The sequence below is a fragment of the Sarcophilus harrisii genome, chromosome 3 (genome assembly GCF_902635505.1).
Source record: "Sarcophilus harrisii chromosome 3, mSarHar1.11, whole genome shotgun sequence".
NCBI classification, from domain to species: Eukaryota; Metazoa; Chordata; class Mammalia; order Dasyuromorphia; family Dasyuridae; genus Sarcophilus; species Sarcophilus harrisii.
Window position 1 is genome coordinate 544,968,513 of NC_045428.1, and position 13,238 is coordinate 544,981,750.

General features: G+C 36.1%; 1 protein-coding gene across 1 annotated transcript in view; it reads right to left on the reverse strand.

The window, feature by feature from the left end:
- TRIT1 (tRNA isopentenyltransferase 1) overlaps positions 1-13,238 on the reverse strand; it is a 66,229-nt gene that overhangs the window by 27,867 nt on the left and 25,124 nt on the right. Inside the window, 1 exon segment of the mRNA XM_023500212.2 lies at positions 2,708-2,848. Coding sequence (XP_023355980.2) covers positions 2,708-2,848 — 141 coding nt within the window.

Here is a 13,238-nt window from a genome sequence, read left to right on the forward strand (position 1 = left end):
TAGACCTCATTTACTGCCATATCCTTGCACCGAATCCAGGGGGGTTTCAGAGGAGCTCCATTTGACTCCCTGTACTCCGAATCTGCCACTAGACCTCAACTAAACCCTAATTTCATTTAGGTACCCCATATCTAAACCTCATAGGGGGAAGAAGGGGAAAACTCAAGGTTTTGCAAGGGTCAATGTTGAAAAGTTATCCATTTTATTTTGAAAATAAAATGCTTTAATTAAAAAATAAATGAATTAAAATTAAAAAAAAAAAAAAAAAGAAGAAGAAGAGGACACAAGTCAAGAACCAGACAAATTTTAAGGTCACACCAGTTAGTAGCAGAACTTGAATTAGAATCCAGACGTCTTGACCTTGTGTCTAAGGCTTCTCCATTAAATCCTGCATCAGTATACTCTCTCTTCTTGTCTTATCTGGGAATGATGATAATTAAAAAAACCCATATTCTTCTGCTCAGGAGGCTGGAGGGAAAAGGTAAAGTACAGAGACCTTGTTCTACCAGAAGACCACAGGGGAAGTTAATCAACCTAGAACAACATATATATTTAAGAAAGGAGTTTGAACTTCAGGACAACTACTTTGTAAACATCTTCCAGTTCCCTACTATGTAGTCAGCCTTTGCTGCCTAAACATATGCAGCTTGGACCACTCTTTTCAAAAAAAAAAAAAAAAAAAAAAAAAAAAAAAAAAAAAAGGACAAAAACAGATCTATTTCTTATAGAACAACAAACATCTGCTACTTGGAGTCACAGATTATTAGATTGGAAGAAGAATTTAGAGAGCATTTAAGAAGATTCATTTTAAGACCTTATTTTAAGAGGAAAATGAAAAACCTACAAGAAAACGTGACTTGCTTCAAGTCATACATGAAATCAGTATTTGGCCAAGGCTTAAAGCCAGTTCTTGCCACTCTGATTTCTACCATCCTTATACCATACCAAGATGGAAGCATAAGGGATAACATATTAAATGTTACTAAGCAATCAGTTACTTTTAGAATACCTCATCCAAATGAACACAAATGTGTTCTAATCCACAGAGAAAAAACTAGATCTACCTGGGATATTTGAATTGCTATCTCCACAATGACTATGGAACAGGTCATTTGCTCTACAGAGTGCCTTATACCCAAAGGCACTAGATAAAGAAGTCTTTCAACACCCAGATAAAGGATTATTTATAAAGTCTTCCCAGGAATCCCTGGATAGCAAAGCCTAGAGGGCAGGGGTAGAAATTCTTTTTTCTTTTGGAGGACCACAGAGGGAAATAAGCAATCTAAAACCACACAAATGTTAAAAAGAAACAAAGACCTCACCCAAATAAAAAGTTGTTTGTTCCAAGAGAAATGTTCCAACAGCATGTATCATAAGAAAGATTAAAAAACGAAAAACAAAAACCCCTTGTGAACAACTAAAATTCTTAAAATGTTCTGCTTTTAAAATTCTGAGACTAAAAAAGGAGATGGAGAAGAATGCTAAATAGGCTGCTGGTGAGACCTGTCAGACTCTCCATGACCCCTTTTGGTGTTTACTTGGCAGAGACAGTTGAGCATTTTGCCATTCCCTTCTTCAGTTCATTTTACAGATGAGGACCTGAGCCAAACAGGGTTAGGTGATTTGCCCAAAGTCACTTAGCTGCTAAGTATGTGAGGATGCATTTGATTCCTGGACAGGTGCTGTTTTCTACCTCAGTGGAATGCTCACCTTCAATGCCCAATGCTCAGGTTGGTCAGTGACTAAATTATTCCTCCTATTGTGTTCACTAAAGTGTGTGTGTGTGTGTGTGTGTCCCCATATAAATAACCAATTGTCCAAAAAAGAGTTGACCATGCTTTTGATTTCTTGTTACAACTCCTGTTTGAAATATCTTTCTTCACTAAAAATCCTCTGCTTAACAATATATTAGATTTTAAAAATACTTCATAGTTAATGAAGTGCTTTCACAGATATAAACTCATCTTATTTTTAATAGATACCATCATTCCTATATTATGGTCCAAAGAAACAGCTTTCCAGGTGAGAAAGACTTAAGAGATTATTTAGTCTAACTCCCTAATTTTGTAAATGAGGAAAGGGGGAAGGGGGAAGGAGAGGCAGGAAATGACAACTCTAAAGCCACATCACAATAGAGGATATTAATGTTTCTGCTCGGTTCAGCTTTTTTCCATTTTATTACTTTTGGTACTTTGAAAGATAAACCCTATTTCATCAATAATTTTATTTCAGAAAAGAAAGTTTGAAAAAGACATTTAATTCATTGCGTTATATTTACCTTTTCCAAACAATTCAAAACCATTTTGTTTTGTCTGGGACTGCGGGTGTAGAAGGGGTTAATGGGTCCTGCTAAGGGTGGTATGAAGTAAAAACAATCTTCATGAATAAATGGCTTATTTACTATTCACAACTCTGTAATTGCTCTTCTTAAAGCTTTGGGGATCTGAATGGAATCTGAAGGGGTAGCCTGCCGAGGAGGGTAAAAGGATTGCACACTGTGTTTGCATCTAAGAAATATCAATTCTTGCTTTTAGTCAAAGAATTTAGAATCAGAAGGGTCTTTCAAATCTTCTAGTCCAAGACCCTATGTCCTCTTGGTTCGAGATACAAGGAACCAGGAGACATTTTTTCCTGTGTCTGGTTATTGTTACCCTGCCCCCCCCTTCTCCTTCCTCCAAAACCAGCTGTCTGCTTTCTCGAAGGATATTAGGGCAGTTGCTTTGTTCCTGAAGTCCACCACAGTGTAATTCATCACAAGAGGATCCACAAAGCTGATCATATGGTGTTGGCAGAGTCTCTGTTCTTGGGGGGAGACCTTGTTGGTGATGATATTTAGACCCTCATACACCTACAGAACAGAAAATTAAAAACAGAAAATTAAATTGTCCTCTCATAATCAAATAATATAGATCAAACACCAATGAGGTGGGGGAGAAAGGGAAAGGAGGAAGCTAGAGCAGATTGGGCCTTTCTGGGCACTAAAGACTTCCACTTATATAAGACTTAGGACCAGGGATTCTTAACAGTTTTTATATCAGCAACCTTTTTGGCAAAGTTGTGAAGCCAATGGACCCTTTCTCAAAAGGTTTTTAAATATAAAAGAAAACCAATTACACTGAAATAGTTATCAAAATAGTTTTAAAAAACAACTTTATAGATTTTCAAGTTAAGAAATTCTGTTCTAATCAGGCCATCCTCAGCAACAAGATCAACCAAATCATTTCTAATGGAGCAGTAATGAACTGAACTAGCTATACCCAGAAAAAGAACTCTGGGAGATGACTAAAAACCATTACATTGAATTCCCAATCTCTATATTTATACACACCTGCATTTTTGATTTCCTTCACAAGCTAATTGTACAATAATTCAGAGTCTGATTCTTTTTGTACAGCAAAATAATGTTTTGGTCATGTATACTTATTGTGTATCTAAGTTATATTTTAATATATTTAACATCTACTGGTCATCCTGCCATTTAGGGGAGGGGGTGGGGGGGGTAAGAGGTGAAAAATTGGAACAAGAGGTTTGGCAATTGTTAATGCTGTAAAGTTACCCATGTATATATCCTGTAAATAAAAGGCTATTAAATAAAAAAAAAAAAAAGAAATTCTGTTCTAGTCAGACTGGAAGTAGACACAAATAAGGATTTTTCTATGAAAGACCATTAGCTCTAACGATATAAGCAGAAATGAGTTTTTAAAAGGTTCTCAAAGATAGTATTTAAAAGTACCTGATAATGAATTCTTTGTTTTGTTTATTCAGTTTATCATAAGGCAAACTTAAGGTGAAATTCTGCATTGCTAATAACTCTCCTTCAAAAATGTTGACATTTCAATTGTTTGTTAATGGTAGTAAAAATTTAGTCAATTTTCAGATACATCTGCTTCTCTGATCTATCACTCACTTGCCTACATTATCCCCTATATATTACTGAATCTACTAATCTGATGCTGAAATCCCAAATAATAACAATTCATAACTCTACAATTCCTTACAATGTACTGCTTTCACCAAAAACCAATAATCTCTCAGTTTTGCTAAATCTGATGGCCTATATTCTCAGTCCTTTTCCTGTTTCACATCTCAAAAGCATTAAAGCAAAGGCATAATGGGGAGATGCTTAGGAAGGGAAGGGGACGAAATAAGTATTTATCTAGCACTTATAATGAATGTAATAAATAATCTCATTTGCTCCTCATAACTAGTGAAAGTAGGCGTTATTACTACCAGGCTCAGTTTACAGATGAGGAACTTTAAACAAATAAAGGTCAAGTGACTTGCCCAAGGTGACACAGCTGTCTGAAGCTGACTCTAAGATCCTTCTATCGTGCAACTAGCTGTATTAGACATGCTGAATCACTCTTTCTTACATTCTCATGACACTGTTCTCTCCTAGCTGTCTGACCACTACTGAGACTCATAATGGGTACCCACTCCCACACCCCCTCCTGGATCCTTGTTTCTGTCTCTCTCTGACCTGTTTTTTGTGTGTGTGTGTGTGATTCTATCTGTTCTAATGGGATAAATAATCAATCACCTTAAGTCAGATGATTCCTATATCTATAGTCTCAATTCCTCTATTGAACCCCAGTCCCCTTATCAGCAGCTGCCCACTAGGCATCTCTAAATGAATGTCCTAAAAACTTTTCAAATACAACAAGCCCAATCAGTTTTTATTTTTTCCCTCTAAACCCTCTTCCTCATCAAAAAATTTGTATTTCTTCTGAGAGTACCACCATCCTCACAACTACATAAATTTGCAACCTTAGAATTATACTGCCCTCTTTACTTTGCATCATCTCTCTTCCTATATCCAGGTGATTCTCCAGTCTTGTCCATTTACTCCATCAACATCTTTGGCATCAATCTCTTTCCATTCACAAAGTTAATCAGTAACCCTACTTTGACTCCTCACATTCTCACCTTTCAGTCTCTTCTCTCTCCAATTCTTCAAAGAACTGCCAAAACAATTCTCATAAAGCACAAGACTGATACAATATTAGTTCTGCTTCAGAACCTTTAGTGGCTCCTTCCTGCCCCGGAAACTCAATTTGACATTTAATAATTATCACAAAATCTACCTCCAGCTTACATTATCAGGCTCATTTCATATTACTTACTCCTATTCACACTAGTTTATTATTATTACACTATTTCCTTACAAAATCACCTCACTTCCTACCTATGTGAAATGAGACCTTTTCATTAGTGGTCCTCTGTGCCCGAAATGCACTCCCTCCTCACCTCTTCCTAGCTCCCTTCTATGCTCAATTCATATGCCATCTGTTTTTGGAAACTTTCCCTGATCATCTTAGTGCTCTGTCCTTTTTCCTCAATTTATCCATTATTTACTTAAATTTGTTCACATAGAACGAATCCAACCATTTTGGAGAGTAGTTTGGAACTATGCTCAAAAAGTTATCAAACTGTGCATACCCTTTGATCCAGCAGTGTTACTACTGGGATTATATCCCAAAGAGATTATAAAGAAGGGAAAGGGACCTGTATGTGCACGAATGTTTGTGGCAGCCCTTTTTGTTGTGGCTAGAAACTGGAAACTGAATGGATGTCCATCAGTTGGAGAATGGCTGAATAAATTGTGGTATATGAAAATTATGGAATATTACTGTTCTGTAAGAAATGATCAACAGGATGATTTCAGAAAGGCCTGGAGAGACTTACACGAACTGATGCTGAGTGAAACGAGCAGGACCAGGAGATCATTATATACTTCAACAACAATACTAGATGATGACCAGTTCTGATGGATCAGGCTATCCTCAGCAACGAGATCAACCAAATCATTTCTAATGGAGCAGTAATGAACTGAACTAGCTATGCCCAGAAAAAGAACTCTGGGAGATGACTAAAAACCATTACATTGAATTCCCAATCCCTATATTTATGCACACATGCATTTTCGATTTCCTTCACAAGCTAATTGTACAATAATTCAGAGTCTGATTCTTTTTGTACAGCAAAATAATGTTTTGGTCATGTATACTTATTGTGTATCTAAGTTATATTTTAATATATTTAACATCTACTGGTCATCCTGCCATCTAGGGGAGGGGGTGGGGGGGGTAAGAGGTGAAAAATTGGAACAAGAGGTTTGGCAATTGTTAATCCTGTAAAGTTACCCATGTATATATCCTGTAAATAAAAGGCTATTAAATAAAAAATTAAAAAAAAAAAAAATTTGTTCACATATCATATCCCTCCCACCCAGCCCCTTCCCAGCAACCTCAGGCAAGAGCTTTGGAGGGCCAGGAATGATATTCCATTTTGTCTTATCACTAGGACCTAGCACAGTACGTTGAATAAAATAACAATTAGTACTTTTTAGACTGGGGCACAAAGTGCTTTCTTCACAACCACTCAGCCAGGTAAGTAGTATGGTATCATTATCCCTATTTTTACAGCTAAGGAAACTGAGGCTAAGAAAGACTAACTTACTTACCCATTATCATATAGGTTAGTAGTATAGTCAGGCCTTGAAACCATAGCATTCCGCACCAATACAAAAAGAAATGTTTGATTTTCATAAACTCTACTTTGAAGGTCACTTAAGCAAAAGTCTGACTACCCAAACAGGAACATCTTGTCTGCAGGCTCTTTACCTGTCATTCTGACTAGTAAAAGTTCAGGTCACCCTTTTCCAGACACAGGAAAAGACATGCCTGAAAATATTTGTTAGAAAACGATTAATCCTTCAAGATACATAGTTACCTGCCAATAGTAAAAGCTTTTCTTACTCTATATTTTTCTTTGCTTCTAAATTTTCTAGTAACCAAAGAAGAAGAAAAGACTGAAAACATCACTGAGATCACTCCGGTGACATCAATCGCAAGAAGAACATCAACCAAGATTTATGTCCTAAATGTTAAGAGGTGAAAAACAAAAAGATGAATAACAAATTGTACTTGCAAGGAAGTGACTATTAGGATAATCCAAATGGAGAAGACAAGTACACATAAGTAAATAGAGATTAAATACAAATAAATACAGGATAGTTTGGAGAAGGGGTCCTAGCAGTTGGGGAAATCAAGGAAAGGCTTTATGCAGAAGATGTTTGGACTTCATTGGAAAGGAAAGAGAGGGATCCTCTGAGAAGTGAGAAGGGAGAACATACTAAAGACATGAAGGATGGACAATTAATTTATTTATGCAATTTATTTTTTTAATAATTTTTTAAATTTTTAAAAAATTTTTAATTTTTAATAACTTTTTATTTACACGTTATATGCATGGGTAATTTTACAGCATTGACAATTGCCAAACCTTTTGTTACAATTTTCCCCTCCTTCCCCCGTCCCCTCCCCTAAATGGCAGGATGACCAATACATGTTAAATATGTTAAAGTATAAATTAAATACAAAATAAGTATACAGGTCCAAACTGTTATTTTGCTGTACAAAAAGAATCGGACTCTGAAATAGTGTACAATTAGCTTGTGAAGGAAATAAAAAATGCAGGCGGGCAAAAATATAGGGATTGGGAATTCTATGTAATGGTTCTTTGTCATCTCTCATAGTTCTTTCGCTGGGTGTAGCTGGTTCAGTTCATTACTGCTCCATTGGAACTGATTTGGTTCATCTCATTGCTGAAGATGATCAGGTCCAAGGGATGGACAATTTAAAGGCACAGAGAAGGGAGAGTAAATGTTAAGAGAGAAAGAAAGAAACCAAACTGAGATGGCTAACAATGAAGATAACAAAGGGAGTGATGTTCACTGAGGCTAGAAAAAGCCAGAAGCCAGATTATGAAGGTTTAGAAAACTAAACAAAAGTTTATAGTTTATTCTAGGGGCAATAAGGGACCACTGGAATTGAATGAGTACATAAGTGACAGGGTAAAATCTGCAGTAAGGAAAATCACTTGGATAGCAGTGTGGGATGGACTGGAGAGGAGAGGGACTTGAAGCAGAGAGCATTCACAAGACCATTAAGAATAATGCTGGTGGCATATATACCAAAGAAATACTAAAAAAAGGAAAGGGACCTGTATGTGCCAAAATGTTTGTGGCGGCCCTTTTTGTAGTGAATAGAAACTGGAAAATGAATACCCATCAATTGGAGAATGATTGGGTAAATTGTGGTATATGAATGTTATGGAATATTATTGTTCTGTAAGAAATGACCAGCAGGATGAATACCGAGAGGCTTGGAGAGACTTACATGAACTGATGTTAAGTGAAATGAGCAGAACCAGGAGATCATTATATATTTCAACAACGATACTGTATGAGGATGTATTCTGATGGAAGTGGATATCTTCGACAAAGAGATCTAACTCGGTTCCAATTGATCAATGATGGACAGAAGCAGCTACATCCAAAGAAAGAACACTGGGAAATGAATGTAAACTGTTTGCATTTTGGTTTTTCTTCCCGGGTTATTTTTACCTTCTGAATCCAATTCTCCCTGTGCAACAAGAGAACTGTACGGTTCTGCACACATATATTGTATCTAGGATATACTATAACATATTTAACATGTATAAGACTGCCTTCCATCTACAGGAGGGGTTGAAGGAGGGAAGGGAAAAGTCAAAACAGAATTGAGTGCAAGGGATAATGTTGTAAAAAATTACCCAGACATATGTTCTGTCAATAAAAAGTTATTTAAAAAAAAAAAAGAAGAATCCAGGTGGGGAGTACACCCTGAGCTAAGTAGAGAGAAGGGAGTTAGTGATGAAAGATATTAGAGAGATAGAAATGGCATGATTTGACAAACGACAGATTATGTGAAGTGAGAAAGGCGGAAAAGTTGAACATACTATGAAGATTACAAACCTGGGATACTAGAAAGGTGACCTCTCTGGAAATACAGAAGTTTAGAATAGGGGTGAGGGTTTGGAGGGAAGGCATAATGGGGTTTTATTCTGGACACTCTGATCTTTAGGTGCCTTGAAGACATTCAGTTAGGAATGTCTAACAGGCAATTGGTAACAGGATTAAAGCATATGGGAAAGTGATTGTTGATGAATACACAGTGGATGTGTGAGTCACCTTAATATTGTTCCTTGTTTGTTTCAAAGAAAACCAATGACATCACAGGGTGATGTCCTGACTTGTGTATGAACTGGATTTAAGTGAAGCAATGTTGTGCAAAGTCATCAGCCTCATCTTCTCTTCCATAATCATCAAAGTCCAATGACAGAACAAACATCAGGATGACTAGCAATGACCCTAGATGAAATAGATGACCTTGGTGTCTTTGATTTCTGACAAAGCTCTAAGGGCTCCACAGAGCATGCTTCATGGCTGCTGAAACAAACTGTTCTCATCTGCTCATTCTGTCTGGGGAAATTTTCACATGCTTGGGATAGACATCCCCAGAACTCACCAATGGGGGCCGGCCCTCAATACATTCTATCCTATCTGTCAAGATAATTGTACCACATACCAAGATGAGGTCAAAATGGATACATGCTTTAGACATAAAGGTATCATACTTTATGTCATATGCACAGAGAAAAGTACTAAATTCCTGGGACTTGATGCAGTTTTAAAAAGTGTCTCAGGAAGAGGAGAGGGTGCACAATAGAACTTAGAACATTCAATTCAGCAACTATTAGTCTCCAGTTCTACAATCTCCAAGGAGAATTTGAAAGCTACCAAATAAAGGAAGGGTTTTAATTACAGAATAATAGGGGCAAAAAAGAGCTTGGAGGACATCCATTTCAGGTATAGAGCATGCTCTAAAGAAGACAAGGAGATTATAGAGGGAAGGACAATATTAGATATAAAAGAGTCTACTTTGGCTGGAACAAAAGAGAATAGAATGACATAATGCTGGATAGATCAGCTAGAATCCTAGACACAAAATCAGGAGTTAATGTTTTATTTGGTAGGTAACAGGTAATCTGAAGTTTTTGGAAGAGTAATGACATGATGACAGCAGGGAACTGGTTAAGATTTTCTGGGCAGAAAATGTTTGTGGTTTCTAGCTCATCAAGTGGAGAATGGTTAGGTAAATTGTGGTATATGAATGTTATGGAATATTACTGTTCTGTAAGAAATGACCAGCAGGATGAATACAGAGAGGCTTGGAGAGACTTACATGAACTGATGCTAAGTGAAATGAGCAGAACCAGGAGATCATTATATACCTCAACAATAATACTGTATGAGGATGTATGCTGATGGAAGTGGATTTCTTTGACAAAGAGATCTAACTCAGTTTCAACTGATCAAGGATGAACAGAAGCAGCTACACCCAAAGAAACATTGGGAAATGAATGTAAACTGTTTGCATTTTTGTTTTTCTTCCCAGGTTATTCTTTATCTTCTGAATCCAATTCTTCCTGTGCAACAAGAGAACTGTACGGTTCTGCACATATATATTGTATCTAGGATATATGGTGACATATTCAACATGTATAGGACTGCTTGCCATCTGGGAAAGGGGGTGAAGGGATGGAGGGGAAAAGTCGGAACAGAAGTGAGTGCAAGGGATAATGTTGTAAAAAAATTACCCAGGCATGGGTTCTGTCAATAAAAAGTTATAATAATAACAATAATAATAATAATAAAATAAAAAAAGAGAGAGAAAAAAAAAGATTATCTGGGCAGGCTATGGGTAATAGACTGGATAGACATGTGGGGCAGTCTTATTAGAATATTCCCAAAATGTTGGTAAGAAAAGATGAAGGCATTACCTAGATTTCAATAGTGCTATTTCTAAAAGCAGCAGAAAAACAATAAAATAAATTATTGCTGGATTTAAAATAATAAAAAGAACAAACTTCTCCAACAGAAATAAAGTAAGAAAATGGGAAAATAAGAAATACAATAAATAAAAATAGAGACAAAGTTTCAATAAGAAAAAGATCAGATTCCAACAAGTTATCTTGTGCTTGATAGTGTTATTGCATCTCACCATAGTGAACTATGGTATTATTTTTTTTCTATTGTTGTTGGGCATAGTCTTTTTTTCCCATTTACTTATTTGTTTTTAATTTTCAATAGTATTTTATTTCCCAAATACATGTAAAAATAGTTTTCAATATTCATTCTTATAAGATCTTGTGTTCCAATTTTTTCTCCTTCTATCTCTTACTTCCCCTTTCCCCAAGACAGCAAGCAATCCAACATAGGTTAAATTCGTTTTAAACACAGTTCCATATTTGTCATGTTGTGCCCCCCCCCCAAAAAAAAAGACCAAAAGGAAAAAACCATGAGAAAGAAAATTATTTTCTCTTTGGATGCAGATGCCATTTTCCATCCAGAATCTATTGGAACTGCTTTGAATCACTGCATTGTTGAAAAGTCAAATCCATCAGAGTAAATCATGACATAATGCTGTTATTACTGTATACAATGTTCTCCTGGTTCTACTTGCTTCACCTAGCACCAGTTCATACTATAAAACTTTCCAGACTTTTCTGAAATCAAGCTGCTCATCATTCCTTACCAAACAATAGTATTCCATTACATTTATGTACCATAACTTAATTCCCCAAATGATGGGCATCTCAGTTATATCTCTTTTAATAGACTTCAACAACTGTTCAAAAAATGCTAACTATGCTAAATGAACTATATGGCTCTTTGAAAACTTTCAAAGCAAAAAATGGTCGGATGAAAGACAAGTACACTCAAGAGAGCTGGGAATCAGGCTACTTATTAGCCATATGATCTTGGATATTCTGCTTTTCTAAGAGTCTTGGTTTTCTCTTCTGTAACAAGAATGGCTTAAATTTAAAAAGATCCCACTCATTTTTGACATTGTTTGACTTTATCTGGAAGTCAAAAAGAAAAAGTAAACACAGTTAGAATCTCATTCTCTTTTTTCTTGTCTCTCCTCTTCCTTCAACAATAACTATTCCTATCTTTTTTTTTTATTTAACAAAAATCTTTTTCTCTCCCTTATACTTTTCCCTACTGGGGGTTAAAAAGGATAACAAACATCCCTGCAGAAAACAGGCATAACCAACTAAAGAAATTCCCATGCTGATTATGTCCAAAAACCTTATGTCTCATTCTGCAACTGAGTCTATCACTTCTATAAAGTGAATGGAATTTTTTATCAGTCCTCTAGAACAGGGGGCAGCAAACTAAGGCTCTAGGGTCAACTCTCACAAATCCCACCAAGCTGTTTGTTTACTGTATGTGAGCCAAGAATGTACCTATTCCTGTTTTAGAATGCTGGTTGGTCAGAGTTCTTCAATCTTTCAAGGCAACTAGGTGGCACAGTGAACAGAGCAATTAGGAAATGCTGATCTCAAATCCAGCCTCAGACCCTTGGTAGCTACATAATCCCAGGCAAATCAATGAGCTTCCATTTGCCTCCATTTCCTCAGCTTTAAAATAGTAATAATAACAATATCTACCTCAAAGTAACTATAAAATCTTAGCACAGAGCCGTACACATTGCACTTGATATAAATACTTATTCCCTTCTCTTTCCCTTCTTCCTCATTACTTCTTACAACCCAAAGTAGGACATGCATTCACTATAGTTTGGTCATCACTCAATGCATGAGTACAATTCTTTTCTACTACAAAACAAGCTGCTATAAATATTTTTGTATCTATAGGTCCTCTTCCTCTTTCTGTGATCTCTTTAAGATATAGGCCTAGTAGGAGATATAGCCAGGAGATAATACAATTTAGCAATTTTGGTGACACAGCTCCAAAATGCTTTCCCAAACAGCTGGACCAATTCAAAGCTCCACCAACATTGCATTTAGTTTGCCTGTTTTCCTGCAGCATACCTTCAACACTTTCTTTATTTGTTAACTTCACCAAAAGTCCAGTGCATTCTTTAACTACACCATGATGTCAAGCTGAAAGATTTTTACTTTAAGCTCATTTAAGCTCATTTGGCTTCTTCATTTTCCTGATGAGAAACATGTCAGATTCAGACTTGTTGGGACTACTTAGTATTAAATTCTGAGCTAGTCATTTCATCTCTCTAGACCTCAGCTTCTTCATTTATAAAAATAGATGTAATATCTGAACTAATAAAATTCAAAGGAAAGTAGTTCATAAACACAAAAATGTAGATTATTTTTCACATACCTTCTAATGTCTATATGCTATCTCATCTTGGCATGAAGGTTTTGTGGATGTTCAAAGGCTACATCAACAGTATAGGATCTGACAAGTTTTCCCAAGCAAGAAATCAAAGGAACCTTCTAATAAAGTTTGGTAACTTTCTGTGGTTCAAAATTTCAAATGATACCATAATCTAAATTACAGAAATTTGAACAGGCAATTTAACTGAACT